This window comes from Lissotriton helveticus, chromosome 6 (genome assembly GCF_964261635.1).
Source record: "Lissotriton helveticus chromosome 6, aLisHel1.1, whole genome shotgun sequence".
Taxonomy (NCBI): Eukaryota; Metazoa; Chordata; class Amphibia; order Caudata; family Salamandridae; genus Lissotriton; species Lissotriton helveticus.
The window spans coordinates 1,891,514,092-1,891,536,343 of record NC_136067.1 but is presented as its reverse complement, the minus strand read 5'-3'; the positions used below and the strand labels follow the sequence as shown (position 1 = coordinate 1,891,536,343).

The following is a 22,252-nucleotide window of genomic DNA, read 5'->3' as shown; positions in this document are numbered from 1 at the left end:
TATCGAAGAAAGAACGAAGAAATACCTGATTACGGAACATCCACGGAGCCCTTCAATAACTATGCTCCCGAAGATACACAAAAACTTGTTGGATCCACCATTCCGCCCAATTGTTTCAACTAGAGGATCAATTCATGAGCCTACAGGTAAATTCATAGATCGATACCTACAACCAATGGTTCAGTCATTACCCAGTTACATTAAGGACACCACACAACTACTCAATAAACTTTTAACACTGAACTTTGTTGAGAATGAGAAACTGATACTCTGCACTGCAGATGTAAGAAGCTTATATACCTCCATTCCGCATGAAGGAGGTATTAACGCGGTGGAACAAGCCTTGCTCACGTCAGGAATCAACGACCCTTTGAAACCTTTCATCTTAGAACTGATGATATACACACTATACCATAGTTACTTTGAACACGACCAAACCTGGTATTTACAAATGTCCGGAATGGCTATGGGCAATTGTGCGGCCCCTACCTACGCGAACCTATACATGGGTAACTTCGAACGTAACTACATATACCAGAACAGAACATGGATGGACAATCTCAAACTTTATACACGGTACATCGACGATCTACTTTTCATTTGGAAAGGCCCCCAAGAAAGCTTAGAACGGGCCTTAAGGGACCTCAACACCAAGGACGATCGTATAGACTTTACTTGGAACATTGACCTCCAAGAAATTGCTTTCTTGGACGTGCTCATCCAAATAACCCCACAAGGCATACAGACGGATCTGTATAGGAAATCTACAGATCGCAACAATGCGTTACTGTACAGCAGTTTTCATCGAGATTCCCTCAAACAACATTTACCTTACAGCCAGATGCTGAGAGTAACCAGGATAGTTTCTGACCCGATCATTAGAAGGAATCAAATCACTGAGATGGCATCTAGATTCCAACGAAGAGGATATCCGGAAACCATTCTTAAAGACGCAATGGACCGTGCATCTAACATCTCAAGAACAGATGCTTTAGCCAGCAAACCTAAGACGGAAAGCCATCGAATGGTATTGGTTTCAAGGTATTCGACCTCAAGCAACCAATATAAACAGATCATCAAAAAACACTGGCGCATCTTATCATCGGAACCGGATTTCGGTGATTTATTCCATGATCCCCCGATCTTCGCCTACACCAGGCCCATGAACTTCAAGGAAATCCTTTCAAAACCTTTTGCCATAAAGGGATCCACCACCTTCACTGGAACTCGACCATGCTACCATTGCAGCAACTGCAATAATGTAATTAAAGGTAACACGATCTGCCACCCAATGAGAGGGTTTGATATCAAGTTGAATGTTGACGCCACGTGCGATTCTTCAAATCTAATCTATCTCCTCAAGTGCCCATGCGGAAAAACATATGTGGGAAAGACAAGTAGGAAGATTAAAACAAGACTGAACGAACATAAGTCGAATATCAGGACCAAGAATTCCAAATCTAACATTGCGCTTCACTTCAATGAAGCGAACCACAACATATCTCAACTCAAATATCTGGTCCTTGAGATTGTTCAACCAAAAGAAGGCAGAGACAACAACAAAACGTTGCTACAGAGAGAGACAGCCTGGATGTACAGGCTACAAACACAGAAACCTTTTGGTCTTAATGACCGGACTGAGCTAAGCTGCTATTTATAATGCCGCCTTTGGGCATTCATTGATGCATTGTAATACTGTTTCGCTGTTGCGATTGATACCATGTTTTCCTCACCTTTTCCTAATGCCTTTTTTTTCCAATCTCCCTTCTAAGATGGCCACCCCCGTTACGCTGTAACCAGACTAACTTACACTTCACCTAGTCCGTTTTTCATTTCCACAGTCTTTTTTCAAAACTCCGCATTCATTCGGCGGAGTTTCACCTTCACAGACCTCCATCATAGGTTCCGTCGATGAGACTACCCCGGTAAGCTTGACCACCTTTGCCCGCTAACCGCCCTTTGAGCGCACCACATCACTTCTTTAAAATCCGAGCGAGCGGTACACCATTACGGGACCGCTAGCTTATTGAGCTGCTTTTTTGCAGCTCGTGAACCTTTGAACCACTTTGCACCCGCTCTCACACCACCACTTGAGCATTTCCTGAATTATTGTGTTCCCGCTTTTGACCCATGATACTGGGTCTTATTGAACTGTTTTACCTGTGCCATTGCCGTTGGCCTTACGCTCTTTCAGTTTCCCTCACCTATGTCTCTTTAGTCATCCCCGTTTGATCTCATCACTCCATTTGCACCACAATCTAATGCATGTCTAACAACCGTCACATTAACTTTGTTATATCGAAATGTATTGAATATTTTTTGTTTCTTTAACTCTCCATGATATTGATATGGTCATATATCCTTTTTGTTTTAGAGCTCCTTGAGAAAGGACAAAGATTGTCCGAAATGCATCGGAGCTATGTACAGTTTCAAACGATATAAACTGATGGTCTGCAAATCCATTTGAATATAATATGGTTTATTGCACATGACAAATTTGGATTAAACGTTTACCTGTAACGTTCAACTTTGATACTTTGACTACAATTGTTTGGAAACACACTGTGTTGTCTCACCACACACAGCTCCATATAAGTGTGCCCAACACAGGGATGCGCCTACACTCCCGTAGCGCACTCAACCTTCAACCACTTTGACGCACTTGAACAGTTACGTCGCCTGTAGGAGCACCTTCACCTAGATACCTTGTTTAACCTTCTCATAAAAAACTTTGAGAAATCAGCCGCGCGCCACGCCCATCACCTCTGGTATCTCTATTAAAAGAACACCATAATGAGATTATGACTTGCCTCTCCGAGAATACTGGTAGCGTTCAAATAGTGGCAGCCTTCCAGAAGATTTCGGGAGCAATTCACAAGGCACCAACTAAACCACCTAAGAAGGGCCCTAAAAAAGAGGGGGAGGGATGGTTTGATATAGCCTGCAGCAAAGCCCACGCAGCCTTAAAATCTACCTTTAAGAAAGATCTAAAAAATGTCGCTGAAATTAGAAAGGCTAGAGCAAGGTATTATTCCGCAATTAAAATCAGGAAAACTGAACTAAAACAGGAGGCTTGGAGGTTACTACATCAAGCGTGCATCTTGAGGGACACGGGTTTTTGGAAGGCGGTGAAGGCCCCCTTCTTTATTGAAAGAAATACAGACACCATGGAAGTGGCCATTGATGAAGCTACATATGTAGCTACATGGGTAGACCATTTTACAGATCTATATAAGAAAGATGAGAGAGTGGAATTTATCTATAATGAACTTCAGGAGAGGGAAGTGGTCAGAGCACAAAGTCTGTTCCCCTTGAGCATCAATTTCACCTTATCTGAAATTGAGCTGGCTATAGCGGAAAGTGCTGCAGGAAAAGCGGCTGGCCTAGATGGGGTGCCCGTAGATATTTATAAACATGATGTAGATCTATGGGCACCACTCTTGACAAATATCCTCAATAGTAGTAACAATATAGGCTTTATTGATACGTGGCAAGAGGCGGTAGTGGTCCCAATTTTCAAAAAGGGGGATCGAAACGATCCAAAGTGCTATCGCCCAATTTCGCTTTTAGACTCTCTTATGAAAGTGGCAGGATGAGTGGTACTGAATAGGCTGCAAGCATGGGTGGAAGAGGCAGAAATCCTCTCCAAATTTCAGTATGGTTTTAAGGCGGGCTTAGGAACCATCGAGCAAGGTTTAAATGTGTCCATTCTTGTAGGGAAATACGTAGTGGCAAAAATGGGTAACCTGTTTTGTCATTCGTCGACTTGAGTTCGGCCTTTGACTACCTTAGTCATGAGATTTTATGGGACACATTGGTGCAACTTAGCATTGAAACTACCTGGCTGAACTATATTAAAGAACTATATAGGGGAGCCGGGCCAAAGTACGCTTTGGGAACAGGGACAAATGCACATCTGTCTTGCCCATAAGGAAAGGAGTGCGACAGGGTGGCATTCTTGCACCCTTTTTATTTAATTTGTATATTAACAGTGTGGCTACCCAATTATTAATGGCTAAAACGGATTTCCCCCAAAGTAAAGGTGGTCCAGTTCCACTTCTACTATATGCCGATGACGCGGTAATCATGTCAAGAACTCAGGTGGGTCTCCAGAGGGCACTTTCTACCTTTGCTGATTATATGGGAGCGAGAGGATTAAAAATAAATATTGCTAAAACTTTTAATATGTGTTGTACATCTAAGAGAAATGTTTTATGCAGCACTTTTTTTTAGAAAAGTCTAAGATAGTCAACAGACAAATTTTCCTATTTAGGAATAGTTTTTAATAAAAAGGGAACATGGGTGTCGGCGGCCGAAGCGAGGAAACTAGCGTTTTTTCGCGCTATCGGAGCCATAAAGAAATTTGCTAATAAATTGGGGGCCCGTCCTGTACATATTCTCGTCGACATCTATAAGTCGAAATGTGTGTCCACCGTAACCTATGGTGCGGGGATATGGGGGATTACTAACACTAGAGATATCCAAATCTGCGAAAAAGCCTTTCTGTGATTCTTGTTGGCACTCCCAGCTTCAGCTTCAAGTTACGTATGTCATAAAGAGCTCGGTTTGACTTATGTGTCCAATCTAATTAAAATAAGCCCGGTTCTACTTTGGCACAAAGTCTGGAATTCGGAAGAAACTGGCCTTAATAGAGGGATTATACAGGACTGTTTGGAGCTTCAGGAGGGACAAAAAGTTAAATGGTTTTTCTATGTAAAGTCTTTTTTAGAAGAGCTCGGACACCCTGAATATTTTTCTTTGCCGAGTACTCTAAGTTCTATATCTAGAAAAAAGTTGAAAGAACTATGCTTGGAGTTAAAACGGTGGCAGATGGAAGGGACAAAGGGTTCTGGAATACTGTAATACAGAATCAATTAATGTTGCACGGGAGTGGTTTACAAAAATATTTAATTTTGGTGCAGGGTAGCTTTTCTAGAATGCTGTTAACACGCTTTAGAGGGGACAGTTTCTTTAGACTGGTAACCTTCCCAGAAACTAACTTATGGTCAAAAGACTTACCACCGTGCCCATGTGATGATATCTCAAAACAATCTACAATTCACTGTGTGTTCTGTAAATTTTACTCCTTTGCGCGAAATAAATATCTAACCCTCTTGCTGAAAAAGTGGGGACTGAGACAGTGCTCCAGATGCTGGAAAACGAAATGAGCATGTATTTTGTGTCAAATTTTTTGAAAAATGTGATTAGATGCAGGAAATCAATGAACTGACCCTCAATTTAAATAACATTTACTTACCTGCTAACACTGTTATGTACCTTCGCATGGCAAACTGTCGTGGAACAGACTGTACTGTGTTTATATTGTATCTGCTTTTATGATTTTTAACATGTAAAATCGAATAAAGCTATCTTTGACTTGAAAAAAATATACATTCACCTGCAAATGTATTGGTAGGTCGTTGTTTACTTTTTTCCCATGTTTACATATTGCCTTATGGCTATATATTATTTACCCAGACCTCTACACATGTGTGGAGCAGAATCATTTTGATCTGGTATGCTTACTCTTTATTTCTACCAGATCCATTAAAAACATTTTTTTTTTTTAATGGATGAGAGTTTTTTTTCTCCAAGGATGGATTACCTGTGCATCATTTGGTCTATATTCCGTTTCTCTACTCCTTGACCTGAATGTTTTTTCACCTCGGGTTTAGGTGAATTGGTTCTGGTAGTCCTTCTTTTGGTTTTATCAGGACAGGATCCCCTGTGCTCCTTTTAGTTCCCAAATGTCAGTGTCCTTGGGGGTTAGCATGCTACATTCTGTTGTCAGTTGTTTTGTCCAGGATTTCATCCTACTCCCCTTCAGGCTTGGTTTCCCTTGCCTGGATTATCTGTTTCTCTTTATTGGTCCTTGGACATTTCTTCCACACCTTACGATGAAAGGGTTAATTTAGCTTGTTGTTGTTGGAAGTGCCCCTTCTCAGTTTTTCTTACTGTCTTTGAGATTGGGTATCCCATACCATTAGTTTGCCTTTGGCTCTTCTGGTCTAAAAGTTCCCTTATCCCGGGATATATGCCACCCTCTGATAAGCCGAATCTGGTGGCTCAGTAGTCTACTGCGTGCATTGCTGGGATCTCTGTTCCACCTCATGGTCAAACGTTTAAATCCTGGTGGGTCCTCTTAGCCTTTCATCCATTTAGATCCATGATATAAGTACCATTGAGAGCGTTAACTATGGACTTTTGTACTTCAGCACAAAATTGCCTGCCGGTGAACGTTTGCGTTATGAACTACACATGTTATGTCATTTTATATTGTTGTTAATTTATTTACTATATGTGTGTGGTCTTGCCACGCTTTTCCTAAAAGATCCATGTCTCTTTTTCTTTATTCCCAAGTGGGACTGGTCCGTCTTTTGTCACGGCCAGCTGTTTCTCTTGGGAACTGTTTTGGGATTCATTTGCAGACCCTCCGACGACAGGGTATAGCTATGATATGTAATTCACAAGTTAAGGAGTCTGCAGCTAGATGTCTCTATCAGATGAATAAGTTACTTACCTTTGGTAATGATGTATCTGGTAGAGACATAGTCAAGCCGCAGATTCCTTAACGCCCACCCATTCTCCCCATTCTGCGAACAACTTCTGAGGTTAAAGTTTTACCTGTTTATTTCAGTACTGGGTTTGCACACGGTGGTCTCTGTCTCACGTAATGGTGTTACTCTGCAGACATCTTGGTGTTGCTTTCTAGGTCTGGTCTTGGTGTTACCATACTACTCATTTCCATTGGTGAGTGACCTCTAGTATGGGAGTGGTCCTCCCTTTCCACACCGCTTTTTATAGTTCAGTTATCTCAGCCTTATGTTATGGTGGGACTCTCTAGACCCGCTGGTCTTGTTTCATAGGTCTTGTATGGGATTTCAATACCATCCTTTTGCCTTTCATACTTGCTCAGTGGATTGGGAGGTGTTTTCCTTGCAACCTGTGTTTCGCACCGCTGCGCAGTGTCAACATTGCTTCTGCTTCGTTTTTATTGGGCTTTTTCCCTTAAAACCCATATCTGGTATTATCATGCTGTTTCTTTTGTTTTTGTAAAGATTTTTCATCTTTTTTGGCACACTGTTTGCGCACCCAGTTCCTGTAGTTGCTCTGTGTTTGGCGCTGAATAAACTGACATCAATAAACTGACATCAGTTTGCCAGAAGGGACTTATATGACTCCACTGATGTCACATCCGGAGTCAGCGTCATCGCGGAGCCGTGCGGTGCCGCCCCGGGCACGCAGAAGTACTGCTGAGCAATGTTTCCGGATCCAGTTTGACTCTTGGGGAGAATTCACAAGTTAAGGATTCTGGAACTAGACTATGTTTCTCACAGATACATTGTTACCCAAGGTAAGTAACTTGTTCTTCACTGCTGCACATCTGGTTTGGTAAATATATGCTGTGTGTGCTGTGCAATGTGCCCTTCTTTGAGCACATTACTAGAGCTATATGTGTAAACAATTGTGCACCTCCCTCTGTGCCTTGGGTGCCTCCACACCCACTCCACATCCTCTTGATTCCAAACATGTCGAGCGTTTGAAACCCATTCACACTCTGGTCGTGAGGTACATCTGAGGTAGGGGGGTTTACCACCTGTGGCAGGGGGCGCCCGCTTGTGTAGTGTGACAGCGTCCTGCACCCTCCTTTCAAGTCGTTGTGCCACTTCTTCCACAGGCGATTGATAGGATGACACAGTGTTCACTTTTTCATTGATCTCTTTTTACATCAGTATTTCAGCTTGTGTGGGGTCTTGAACATGAGTTGGCTCAATAAATGGTCTGGCAGTACTTCCAGCTCTGGATTGGAGAACTTGTACTTTCTCTGCCTACGGGGATACTGTGTCCTGCAATATGAGTGGTTTACCACTTGTGATGTTCTACAGCCTAGGAGGATGGCAGTAGATTATGCTTGGTAGTTTGTTTGTTGTGTACTATAGTTCCAACAAAAAAGAAATCCACTACAGTTAGGTGTGAAAATTGGCTCTACTCTGGCGGAAAAACATTAGTTTTTCTTGTGAAGCCCCCACCCACCAGGATTACCCCTTGGCGGCATGCTTCATCATTGGGTTCCTCCCGATCCGCTGCGGATTGGAGCCTGCTACGACCTACGTCTTACGTGGGATCACTTATTGATATTCTTTTACAATGATAAACGAGTTGTTCTAAGAACAGTAAGGAGTGGGGATGATGGTATGTGGTTTAAAAATACCTGGCTAGTAGGTATCCCTTAGATTATTCTTCCCACTAATCAGTGTTATTAAAAATTTAAGGGGAGTTTTTATAGGAAGAGAGATTATTATGGATCTGTGTCCGAGCCGTGCCCCTAATTGGCTTTTCTATAGGACCCGGGGAAATCTAGTTCCCTGGTACCACTCCTGTTGAATCACATTGGAGGCATACCACAGCATGCAGAAAAAGGGAAAAGGTATCTATACAGTTACCACCAATTCGATATTCATAGTTTGATAATATTTAAGATGCAGTACTGTTTGTATCATGGTTCCTCCGGGGAAAGAGGGTGGCTTGTTGTCACACTCACTCCAAGACAACACCTCTGCATAGTAACCTAATCGGTTAAACCTCCGGGGAGAGCCAACTATTATATGTAAAGGAGGCCAAACCCATTGTATCCTCAATCCATCCATCTTCTGTTTGGTACATGCTGTGTACCGTAGACAAAATGGCGACCTCCTTCCATGTTTGATATAGGTGTGTAGATAGGCAGCTGCTGGAGCAGGAAAATGTCTTGTCCTGCTTAAATTGGAATATTGTTTTGTTCATTTAAAAATTGCTGTGCACTGCGTGTCATCTTGTGATTGAAAATGCACATTTGACACATTTTATAACGCGTGCAGTAAATATCATGGGGAATAGATTTCACTCGCGATAAAAACTGCATGTGAGATTTATACTGCACGCACATTTCATTGCATGTAATATCTACCACTACAGACAAATGCCACTTCTGCAGGCCTCTGAAAAAGCTTTGAATCAAGCTTATTATATTTTGGGGCTCATTACGATGTCGGACAGACAAGCGTCCAACAGATATCGCAGTGGGAGTGGAACTTTCCGTATTACAATGCGACCACCAGTACGGCTGTCGTAAATATGCCTATTTCATTTGCGGCTTGTGCTGCGGACCAGAAAAGTGCCGCAGCACAAGCTGCAATTGAAAAAATCCATATTTTTAAACATTCAGGCACCACGTGGTGCCTGGCACATGGTGCATGGATGTTTGGGAGGGCACCATAGTGGAGGCCCAGTGGGGACGGGGGCCCTTCTAGTGGCCCAAAAGTTCCTTTCCATCTGCCTTTACATGGCGGTCGGACCGCCTTGTACAGGCCGAGGGAAACAGAACTCGTAATCCCTAAGGCGGTGCCTGAGCAGGCACCACCCCCATTGTAGGGATTACGCTCCCACTGCTGCCCCGATGGGCTCCTTAAGCCCGTCGGAAAAGCAACGATCACTCCTTCCGCCCGATGCCTCAGACCGCTGGATCATAATTCCAGTAGTCAGACTGCTTCTGTGGATGTCGACGGCCACCCCCTTCTCACCATCCCCCCCACCCGGACGGCCTGTCGGTGGCGAGCCCACTGACATCGAAATAGGGCCCTTTGTATTTTGTCTGGATTCACTGAGTGCTTTTATTTCGTCCGATTTTCCACTGAACTCTTTATTTGGAGCCTTAGTCATCTTCTCATTTCATTTCCTAAACCAGTAAACTACTCTTAATACCTCGGGTAAGTTTTAAATCCGTTTTTGACATGAGAGTTTAGAGCTCCGACATTATCTCCACTTTAATTTCATCTCAATGCTATTTATCTCTTAGAAAGTGAACTGCAATACTGGCCTGGTTATACTAGCATGCCACTTGTTTAATTTGTAACCACAATATCTAGGTATCTGTTATAAAGAAGCATGGGCATTATTTAGGGTTTGGCAGATGGGATACTCCATCACAAACATGGCTGATGCCCTTAGCTGCTGTATTACAGTGCATTGTAGTCTACGGCGCTTGTAATAGGCTGACGAGACGTCCATCACATTTTGACTGAGTTTCGCATCCACCAAACTTGATATGAACATCTATTCACTGACTGAAGGTTTCTGGTCCAATATGCGGTTGTTGATGAAGTTTCTTATCTTTTCTACAACAGAGAAATCTTGGACAAATGCACAGGAAACCCTCTTGGCAACTTGGAAAATATTGGCGTTCACTGCTTCCAGTGTACTAATTGTGCTTCTGCTGGTCATCATTGCCAAAGTCTTCCAATCCAGGTTTAAAGCATTTTTGATTCCAAGGTTAGTCATCTTTGCTTAAAACATACAAATTAGTGTCATGTTTTTTACAGTGCTTTATTTTGAGTTTCTCAGCTGGTAAGTAAACGTGGATGCTTAATCACTACTACTCCCAAAGGTTAAGAACGATAGCTTTCTTGTGTCAGTACCAGCAGTGGCTTCAGAAACTTCTAAACCTTTACAAAGGGCATAGTGGGCCTCCTGTTCTCTGTCTGTTGTGCAAAAGAAGAGCTTGACACTAATTCTAATTCAAAAAACAAATCCAACATGCCTTACCTTTTATCGATTTAACAAAAATGATAGTCCCTATTACCAGAAAGTTTGGCACACCTACATTTTACTTAGATTTAAAAAAAAGAAATCTGCACCCACAGATATAATTTCATTTTATTTAATGAATTCGGTCATCTAAGGACCTTGGCATATAAAATTTAAAAACCTTTATAGAATGGATTAGACATTCTAATCTCATCCCGATCACGCCTTCATGAGAACCCACTCATGTTTTGAATGCAACCAGAATAGAGCCAGTAGCGATCACAGTACGATCAATTATCTCCTTTAAGTTCATATTGAAAAATGTGGCCCCTAATGTGAGAGAATGGACGATGAATGATTCCCTTATCAAAATGTATTTCTGTCAAAACAAACACCCACTTCGTTAAAGAAATGTTGCAATCTGCTGCATGCCACAGCTACTAAGGGATGACTTGAAGGTGATCATTAGGGGAGTAGCGATTAAAAATATGGCCTGGAAGAATAAAAAGAACAACCTCAAACTACATAAAGGCACTCTTTACTGAACACATGTTAACCTATACAAAAGTGTAGGCTAACGTGAACTAAGGACACTGAATAACAAACTCCTGAGAGAAGGAGCTCCATTTGAGTTACAAGTAGTAAGTCAAAGACGCTTTGCGAGCCTAGTAAAGCTAGCAAGAATCTTGGCAGTCACTTGAAATTTAGTACATAGAAAACAATCATATCTGCTATTAAAAACACACAGGCAAATACCCAAACCTCCACAGCAGGTATTCATGACAACTTCTGTAAATTCTACCCCTCCCTCTACAAATCCCCAAAATCAATCTCTTCAGATGAATGGTAAGCTTGTCTGGATGCAATCCCGCTTCCCTCTTAATGCTCGGAATAGGGAGACCTTAAATTTACTTTTAGAGGTCTGAAATCATTAAAGCAATAAACACTAAAATCTTGGAAAACCCTTGGTCTGGAGGCTTCTCAGTTAGGATCCACAGGAATGCCAGAATTCAGTGCTTGGCTCGTTGTAGCACTATTAAAACACTTTGCCAACACTCGTCGTTAAGAAGGAAAAGGTCTGATTGGAAACTAATCATAATCACCCTATTTCCCTTATTAATATTGACTGGATGATCTATATTAAGATCCTGGCCACTTGACTGGAATTGGTCTTAGATTTTCTGATACATCAATCATGAACAGGCATTTTAAAAGGAAGATTGTGAAGCAACAACATTAGATTATATGGCCATGAAATGGAAAAAGCTAGGTTCCCACCGTTGCCCGTTTTCTACGGTGGTACTGGACGCTGAAAAGGCTTTCGATAAGGGTTCTCGGCCTTTCCTGTGCTTTGTAGATTCCTGTTGGATGAGAACTATGGGTTTATGGTTTTTGCCTTGTTTTCTGACCCTGCAGCTCAAATAAGGATCAGTGGAAGTCTTTTTGATAAATTCACCCTAAAACAGGTCGTCTTAGAAGGTTGCCCCCTATCTCCCCTACTATGTTTGGGAGCTATTATGCCAATAATTAGCATCCTTCAGTGAAAAAATAATAATATAAATAGGATCTCACTTAAATCAGGTTCACGGAAGATGGTTGCAGATGCAAACAACATCTTAAGCTTCACTAAAAATGCAGAAAAGCGTATCCTACAAATTTAAGTGCTGTCAGTTCCTATTTCTTGGTGTTTTGCTACTCTAAATAGGAATGAAACTGAATTGTTTTCATTTAGCTATATATACAGCTCCTCCATGTTTGGACAATTGGATTTAAAGTGGCAACAAAGTTGCATAAAATGGTAGGGGATTTGATTTTGAACAGATTTAGCAGAATCTGGTAAACATACCCTGATGGGTATTATGGTAATCTCAATGTATCATATGGTGATGAAGGTCCGAAATTATGGTAGTCTTGCAGGTCAATTTTTGTAATCCACATTCCCTGTAACCCTACCTAAGAACGTCTTTAGAACTATTGACAAACCTGTTTCTGACTTCCTATGGAAGTCTAAAAAGGCCAAGAATTGTCTCCCAAAACTCAAACTGCCTAGAACAGGTGTTAACCTTCTCGTTTTCACTAGATACCAGACTTATTTTCTCTTTAGACGAGGAGCACGCTGGTTCCAAGAAGAAATGTATAATGCTCCTCTATGGTTCTTCATTGAAAAAGACCTACCATTCCCACTCGAGTTGTGTTCTACTCTTTAAGTGCATTATAGTGAACCACTCTGTTTTTATAATCAATAGTTTCATGGAGGCACTGAGGAAAGTTTAAATTCAAACATAAAATGAACATCTCCCAACACTCCTCATTATGGTCTAACCAAAACATCAACATCAAAGCGAACCCATTGTACCGGGCATGAGTGGGTTGAAAGTAGAGATCTTTGATCTTATCGATCAAAGGCCTCTGTACCGTAGACAATCCGCTCGTTATCTTAAGTAGAATTGCAACACAAATACAATATATATATATAATATGGACTTCTGCCCATTTATTAGACTTAAGGTGTCTCTTACAAAGCTGGGTAAAGCTCACAAACCAGACATACCCAAAGTACTTGGAATACTAAAATTTTTACGAGGACATATTGCAGCCAGTTCACAGTGACACCTGTCACCTTCCACAACAAACACTTGATTATATGAATGTTACATGATCAAACCATAATCACTCGCTACTAGAGCTATCAAACTGTTCAGACATCTGGAAGTCTTCCGCTTCCTTCAACATTACCCCTGCTCCAGACCAATGCAGGCTGTGGTCAGTACAAAGATCATTCTTGACGCCTACTAAACTATGTTCCCTGGGTCTTCTTGACTCAGTCGACTGCTGAAACTGTGAGAATAATACTTGTGACCTATAGTCATGTTCCCTTTCTGCTCATTTATAAAAAAAAATATTTTGGCACAAAATAATTTTTTTGATACAAGACGTGAATTTAAACTCTCCCCGCCCCCCCCCCCCCCCCCCCATACACCCCTGATTTCGCTACAATGGAACTACATGGAACATTTATCCTATCATACATGGTGGACATGTTTCTTCTTCACCAGACGTGCAGACAGTATCACCTTGTCTAACTTGCATATAGACTATAGTCATCACAACAACTCTGAGTTTGGTGCAGTTTGCTGTTATTCCTGTGTTGCCCCAGTATTGGAACTTTCATAGATTCCCATGCTTTGTATCATTCCCCGTCGTCGGAATGGGAGCCTCGGTAGTATAAAAAACCATAGAAACAAAAGAGAAACCTAGGCCTAGGCCTCATCTCATTTTGTATTCTATCCACCTCTTTTTGTGAAAAAGAGACCAAACTTTTGCCAGGACCAATCAGAGCAGCCTCACCCTCTAGAACCTTCCTGAGAGAGCTCAGAGCCTCAGATTTTTCTACCGCACGTTGTGCTAGGGAGTCTCCACTGAGCTCTGCTCAGTTTTCACTGTTTTTCTACTTATTTCTTCAAGTTTCTGCTTCAAATCGTCATGTCTGACAAGGAGAAGAAGGCCTTATTCAGGTCCTGTGCCTCTTGTGGCAAAAAACGTCTTTTTGTGGAGGATAAGCACGATAATTGCATCTATTGCTTATATCCTGACCACAAGGCCACAGACTGCAAGATCTGCAGGACTTTCTCGAACAAGACTCTTCGGGACAGAGAAGGCCGGCTACTTACCTGGCTTCAGAAGATGAAGACACGCAAGGAGGTGCTCTCTTCGGATGAGGAGGATTCCGTGTCTGCTGCTTCCTCGCAAAGATCAAAGAAGAGGGGTAGGTCTCCCCCTGGTTCTTCGACATCTGAGCCCCCTCTTAAAGCCCCTCACAAGATCTCTGACAGGTCTGAGAGGGCTGGTCCCCTTCAATCTCCTCACGAAAGTGTAAAGGAGAGGCAGGGACAGGCTACAGCAGTGGTGCCAGCCTTAAAGGACAAAAAGGAGGTGGTGATCCTTTCTCCTCCGTCCAAAAAGATCAAGCCCAGTGATAAACACTCTACTGGCACGTCAGGATCTGGGCCGGAGAAAAAACAGCGTCCGTCGACGACGAGAACACCAGGTACGTCGACGACTGTGACTTTGGCTAAAGTTCCCGCTGTTTCTGTGGCTCCGTCGACGGGCTCGTCGACGGTAGCGGTGTCCACGACGACGACTTCGTCGACGTTCAAGGTTCCGAGCTCGTCGACGATGATGGCTTCCACGTCGACGACGACTAGCAGGCCGCTGTCGACGGCCGCAACGACGACGAAGACTACGTCGACGACGTCGACGACGTCGACGACGACGGCTTCCACGTCGACGACGATGATAATGACGACGAGTTCGTCGACGAGACCGTCGACGGTGGTCCCATCGACGACGAGGATTGTGTCGACGAAGGCTGTGGTGCAGTCGACGGTTACAGTAACTGATGCTCCGACGACGACGGCGTCGTCGACGAGACCGTCGACGGTCCAAAAATTGCATTTTCCAGTTCAGAGAATGAAAATCACGCCGGAGATGACGTCTCCGCGACGAGTCTCTTCCCATCTACCGACAATGCTGTTAGATGGTGAGTCTGACGAGGATGAGTTTCAGGACAATTATGGACCTGCCTATAGTCCCTCGGACTTGAACGTAAAGTTGCAGGAGACGGACACGGAGGAGTATTTCGACCAGGCAGGTGGCCAACAACTACATCCTTATGTTGTGGAAGAGCGACATCCGCCGAGTTTGGGACAAGGCATGGTAGCCATGCCCTCCTCTCTCATTTCGGATCTTCAGGACATGCTTCAGGATTATCGTAAAAGGTTTCCGTCAGACCCTTCCGGACAGACTACGTTTTTTCCACTTCCACCACAGCCGCAAGTGCAGCCGGCTACTAGTGTTCCGGTGGTACCCTCCACACCACCGCCAGTGACACCTTTGGCCCGGGTTCCCACACCAGATCCCGTACCACTGCCCGATGCCCATCAGGATACCTCTTCAGATGAGGAGGTTGTTCCAGTGGATCCCTTGATGGATCCTTTACAGGACCCTGACCCGGATCAGGGGGACAATGACCCGCAAGACCCAAATGCTGCTGGTCGTGACACTTCCATCTCCCCTCCGGTGGATATAGGGGGTTTTCATCATCTGATGGAACGGGCTGCTAAGAGGTTTGGACTACCTATTTCAAGAGAGGAATCGGAATGTTTCCTTTATGACTTTAAGGAACAACACCAACGCTCTGTCAAATCTATTCCCATTATAGAGCATGTATGGGAGGAGGGCATGAAGATCATGCAGAGTCCTGCCACGGTGATTCCAGTCCTCCCCAGACTGGAGAAGAAATATAAAGCTCCTGAAGGCAGTCCAGCTTGCCTTATTGGTCAGCCAAAGCCTGACTCGGTGATTTCTCAGGCGGCACAAAGCAAGTCAAAGAATCCGTCCACACCGTTGACCACTCCTCCGGACAAAGACGGCAGACGTCTGGATAATGTTGGAAAACGATTTTCCTCTATGGCCAGCTTACTGGTTAGAGCGGCGAATGCCCTTGCCATCTTAGGCCGTTACGACCGCCAGATGTGGTGCGACATGGAACCCTTTGTGGACCTATTACCTGAGCCCACTAAGGAGGACGCCAAGAAGGTGCTGGCGGAAGGAGAGAAATCGTCTGCAGAAGTGATTGACTGCGCAATGGACATTGCTTCCACGGCCTTCCGGGCCTTGGCCGGCTCCGCCGTCTTACGGCGTCAGGGTTGGCTGAAGGCCACCTGGTTTCGTCAGGAGGTCCAGAACAGAGTCCTAGACCTCCCTTTTGATGGGGAGATGCTGTTCGGGAAGCATGTGGATGATACCCTACAGAATATCAAGAAGGACACAGACACAGCAAAGTCCTTGGGCTCTCTCACCTATCGCAAGGTCCCCTTTAGGGGCGCACGAGGGAGAGGATTTACATCTTACAGAGGAAACCAACAACGTTTTTCCTCGCAGTCTTCCCAGTCATATAAACCCAATTACTCGAATCAGCGACAAGGGCAATCAGCATCTTTCTCTCGCAACCCTCCGCGAGGCCGTCAACAGCGACAAGGCCGTGACAACACCAAACGACAATAGCGGCCTCCCGGCTCTACCTGCTGTTCCTCCCCTCCCGATCACATCAGTGGGGGGCAGGATATCCCTTTGTCTGGACAGTTGGATGTCAATAACATCGGACCAATGGGTCCTCAACATAGTGAAGAGTGGCCATACGTTGGAGTTTCACGACTTTCCTCCACCGCGAGCTCCGGGCGCCATCCGCTCAGGACATCTAGGATTACTACATCTAGAAGCCCACCAGTTGTTCCTCAAAGGAGCAATAGAACCGGTCCCGCTCTCTCAGAGGGGCCGGGGGTTCTATTCAAGATTCTTCCTAGTGCGGAAGACGAAAGACACTTGGCGTCCCATCCTCGATCTTCGGGAGCTCAACACCTATCTCGTAAAGCTCTCCTTCAGGATGGTCACTCTCCAGGAAATTCTTCCTCTCTTAAATCCAGGCGACTACTTGGCGTCGCTGGATTTAGAAGACGCATATTTCCATATTCCAATACACCCAGCTCACAGACAATACCTTCGCTTTACAGTGGGAAAGAGCCATTTCCAGTTCAAAGTGCTTCCATTCGGCCTTCGATCGGCACCGAGAGTGTTCACCAAAGTATTGGCACCGGTGGCAGCTTTCCTTCGACGACAATCTCTCGAAGTTTTCCCTTACTTGGACGACTGGCTCGTCAAGGCACCATCTTTCCAGGACGCTTCGCAAGCTGTGTCTACTTGCCTCCATTTGTTCCGCTGCCTGGGCCTTCAGTTGAACGAACACAAGTCAGTCCTCCTGCCTTCCAAATCTGCAAGATTCCTGGGGTCCGTGCTGGACACCACGCATTGTACGGCTCGTCCCTCAGAAGAGCGACAACAAAAATTGATGGTTTCGGCTCAACTACTCTGCCGCAGCAAGGTCCTATCGGTCCGCCAATACAAATCCCTTCTCGGATCGATGTCCTCCTGCATACCATTAGTACCGCATTGCAGGCTAAGGATGCGTCCTCTACAGGAGGAGCTGGACAAGCAATGGCGCCAAGCAGAGGGGTCGTTCGACGACAGGGTTGTCGTAACATCAGCAATGAGAACAGCGAGCGAATGGTGGCTTCAGAAAAGCAATCTCGCCCAAGGCCTAACATTCAGGATTTCTCCTTCACCCATGGTGATGACCACGGACGCCTCGTTGGAAGGCTGGGGTGCAGTGCTCCGAGAGCTTCAAGTCAGTGGCCATTGGAGTCCAGGACAGCGGCAGTGCCATATCAATTTCCTGGAGCTGACAGCCATTCGGTTGGCCTTGCAAGCTTTTCTACCCAGAGTGGGCAATCGCTCAGTGCTGGTCCGGACGGACAATACGACGGCCATGCACTATGTAAACAAACAAGGAGGCACCAAATCGCAGACTCTGTCCGCAGAAGCTCAACGGATTTGGGATTTCGCAATTCACAACAACATCACTCTGAGAGCCGAGCACTTGGCGGGAACTCTCAATGTCACGGCGGACGCCTTGAGTCGCCAGACGGAAGTGACTCACGAGTGGGAGTTGAATCAATCCATTCTCGACGGAGTGTTCTCAGTTTGGGGGATGCCGACCATCGACCTCTTTGCTTCGCCGGAGAACGCCAAATGCCGGTTCTACGCAAGCAAGGTTCACCATCGGGGGTCCCTAGGGAACGCTCTTTCGATGGCCTGGTACAGCGCGTTCTTTTACGCTTTTCCTCCCATTCCCCTCATTCCTCGAGTTCTCAAGAAAATGAAGGCGGAACCCTGCAGGATGATTCTAATTGCTCCAGCGTGGCCCAGACAATTCTGGTACACAGAACTGCTGCGACTCTCCCAAGCTCCTCCAATTCACTTGAGGCCCATTCCGTCCCTCTTGTCCAGGAGTCAGGGACAGGTTTTCCACCCGGATCCGAGATCCCTCCACTTGACGGCGTGGCTCCTGAACACAGAGAATTCAGTCATCTAGCTTTGTCTCAAGAATGCAGAGAGGTCTTGGCTCATGCCAGAGCACCAAGTACCAACAAGACGTACACGGCAAAATGGAAGAGATTCTGCTTGTGGTGTCAACGGGAAGGTATCCATCCTTACACTTCCCAACCTCATCAGTTGCTGCCGTATTTGCTATCTCTGGCTAAGTCTGGTTTGGCACATTCATCAGTAAAGGTGCATCTAGCGGCCATATCAAGGTTTCGACGCAGTTCGGCAGGTCCTTCCTTATGGTCCTCTAGGGTGGTTAAACAATTCTTGAAGGGCCTATTCCGGATGTATCCGCCAGTTCGTCCTCCTCCACCAGTGTGGCAGCTCAACCTTGTCTTGGCTCAACTCATGAAAGCTCCGTTCGAGCCGGTTCACAAGGCAGACTTAAAGTTCCTCTCCTGGAAACTAGCACTCCTCTTAGCTCTAACATCGGCTAGACGAGTGAGTGAGCTTCAGGCACTCTCCATAGTGCATCCATTCCTGCAATTTACTAAACAAGGTCTGGTTCTTCGGACTAATCCCAAATTCATCCCGAAAGTGCCATCTGAGTTCCACTTGAATGAACCGGTGATTCTGAAAACCTTCTTTCCACATCCTTCTACACCTGCGGAGCGTACGCTCCATTCTTTGGACATTCAACGGTGCTTAAAGTTTTACTTGGAGCGCACACGTCCCTTTCGGAAGTCTACTCAGTTGTTTGTGTCCTACAGTGCACCTCGTAAGGGGTTGCCTTTGGCAAAGACTGGCATTTCCCGCTGGATCTCCAGTGCGATTCAATTCTGTCATCAGGAAGCGGGCAAGCCGCTGGACGGCAGAGTCCGTGCACATTCCACGAGGTCGGTGGCTTCATCTGTGGCTCTCTTTTCGGGAGTTGCCATTAAAGACATCTGCAGGGCAGCAACGTGGAGCAGTACTCATACCTTCACGAAACACTACTGCCTGGATTCTGCAGGACGAGATGATGCGGCTGTTGGCCAGGCAGTCCTGCGTAATCTGTTTCATTGAGAGGTGAGCTTTCCCTACGATCCCTCCATCCTGGTGAGCACATTTTGTTTGTTTTTACTGTACTTTATGTATTTTTCTATGGTTATGTGATGCCATGTATTTACAAAATGTGTTCATGGTGCTGTACTGCTAGCTATTCTGATACAAAGCATGGGAATCTATGAAAGTTCCAATACTGGGGCAAGAAAACAAGTTACTTACCTGTAACTTTGGTTCCCCAGTATTGGTAACTTTCATAGATTCCCATGCGCCCGCCCACCTCCCCTGGGAAAGCTCATCCTTTTACAGAGTTAGTGGCTGTTTGCACAACGGCTACGAAAATCTGAGGCTCTGAGCTCTCTCAGGAAGGTTCTAGAGGGTGAGGCTGCTCTGATTGGTCCTGGCAAAAGTTTGGTCTCTTTTTCACAGAAAGAGGTGGATAGAATACAAAATGAGATGAGGCCTAGGCCTAGGTTTCTCTTTTGTTTCTATGGTTTTTTATACTACCGAGGCTCCCATTCCGACGACGGGGAATGATACAAAGCATGGGAATCTATGAAAGTTACCAATACTGGGGAACCAAAGTTACAGGTAAGTAACTTGTTTTCTTTTGCTCCATGCCAAGACTTACTGTATCCAATGCTTTTTCTGTGTTTAGAGTAGGTTGTTATGCCGGCATAATCTTGTGTAATTTTGTGTTATGCTTGTTATGCAAAATTTCTGAATTTACGCCCCAATGCAATGTGGTGGAATTAGAAATATAAACAAGGGAACAACGTAAACAGCCAGAACACAGGCATCTGCTGTTCACGGCAGTTGTGTTTCTTGCATTTTTTAAAAATATCAAAATGTATGCTCACGTCCAAAATAGATGGGAGGATGCATTTCGTGCTAAAAATGTAGCGGTAAATACCTGTTTTGCATTTTTTTGTAGTGTTTGAAGAATGTTGTGCAATTGCTCAAAAGCAAAGTACATGGATTTCTCCCACCCCTAGTTTAGAGTCACAATAGTTGGCTTTTAGCACCTTTCTACCATTTAGGGAATTGGTACTTCTGTGAACAGTGACTATGTCGGTAGAGGCACTATGATGTAGTCTGGCCAGTGCTGAGTCCTCCTTTACTGTTTAGTTTTCACATAAACTTCCAAGTTCACTGAGCTGGATATAATGTTATTGCAGGCTTAATAGATTTTTCTGTGGGTATATCGTACTGTGGAATAGGCTTTCTCTGCTGCTCCGGGCCATGGTAGAAGGGTAGATCAGCAAAGAGTTGACGCATGAATGCCATAACGTTGGTGTACACTGACGGGGGTTGGGAAATACGTATAACTCATCGTATATGCTTGTAAAATGTTATTTCTTTGGTACCTAAGTTAGAAACATACCTCCAAGTTTTACTTGAGAGGATGCAGTTAAACTGGGTGCTATGTAATGTATAGTGTAGTCATGCAGTCCAGTTGTTGTAGTAGAATTTTTTTTTGTTTGATTACAATTACAGCCATTTTACAAACGCAATTGAACCCCCTTGTCATTCTCTTGGGAGATGTTGACAAGGATGAAATCTCCCCTCTAGTAGGTCCGAGTCCGTACCTCACATACAACTGTTCTGGCTGTTGCTCATATTTGGAATGTGAAGAATAGTCCATTCATTAGCACACAAATGACAAGGAATTGCTGAAACGTTCTACAGTCAACACAAGCCAAACATTCTCAATTGTGAGGATACAGTGATTTTTAGAACCTCATGACCGACTCATCTGCAAGAATATGGGGTTGATTTAGAGCTTGGCAGGCCGGGTTCTCCTTTGCAAATGTGATGGAGTGCCCTGTCTGCTGAACTGAGAATTTGTATACCCAGGGAAAAGAACTATATGCTGTGGGGCGATCATTAGTTCTTAGTTTTTCAGTAACAAACTCCTACTTCAAGATTTGAGTACACATTTGGTAGACTTCTGTAAAAGATGACGAGGACCGTCCACCAACTTTTTTGTAATTTGACAGCAAGTGCTGTAATGGTGGTTCATGTCAAGATACGGAGATTGCTGTTGGGCCAGCGGTGATCTCTAATTTTGGTGGACTGTAATACATCAGGGTGGCAGACTTATGTCCTCGGCCACCCTGACAGACAGAGAACTGTCCACCAAACTTTAAATCTGGCCCTAAATTTGGTGTAGATGATTTTTCCAACACTATAGATTTTTCTGTGAAAATTCTAAAGTTTTGTTGGGGGCTGATGCAAATTACGACCCACAGACGTTTTATATACGTCCATAATGACCAGGACTGGTTCTTTTTCAGCTCCATTCTCTGTTGTCATCTACAACATTCAGATGTCAAGCCTATGGTGCACATATAGTCCCCTTTCTAGTAAAAGGGTAGCAAAATTTTACTTTTTGAAAGAAAAACCCTGCCCTGGACCTAGGTTGAATGACCTATCAGAAACAATAAGCAATGAGATTCTGCAGTCTGCAGTACTGGTGGTCTTAGTAGAAAACAAGCAAGATGTAAACAGATTTTCATTGTAATAAGATGTACTCTTCTACAAAATGCTTGCATTTAAGTTAAAATGTGTTTAGCATTAAACCATTCAAGTTGGCTTTATTGTTGAATGATAGTTATGTAAATTCACTAGTTTGAAATATTCACATAAATGAATTATTCATATATTTTGTTTAATAATTAAAAAGATAAAACTGTTATAGAAA

At 44.3% G+C, this 22,252-nt stretch overlaps 1 protein-coding gene across 3 annotated transcripts in view; it reads left to right on the top strand.

The window, feature by feature from the left end:
- Positions 1-22,252, top strand: part of SUSD4 (sushi domain containing 4) — a 157,575-nt gene that overhangs the window by 107,540 nt on the left and 27,783 nt on the right. For all 3 annotated transcript variants that reach the window (XM_078649835.1, XM_078649834.1, XM_078649837.1), the window contains exon 7: positions 10,164-10,308. In XM_078649835.1, the coding sequence (XP_078505961.1) occupies positions 10,164-10,308 (145 nt within the window). The remainder of the gene's footprint in view (positions 1-10,163; positions 10,309-22,252) is intronic.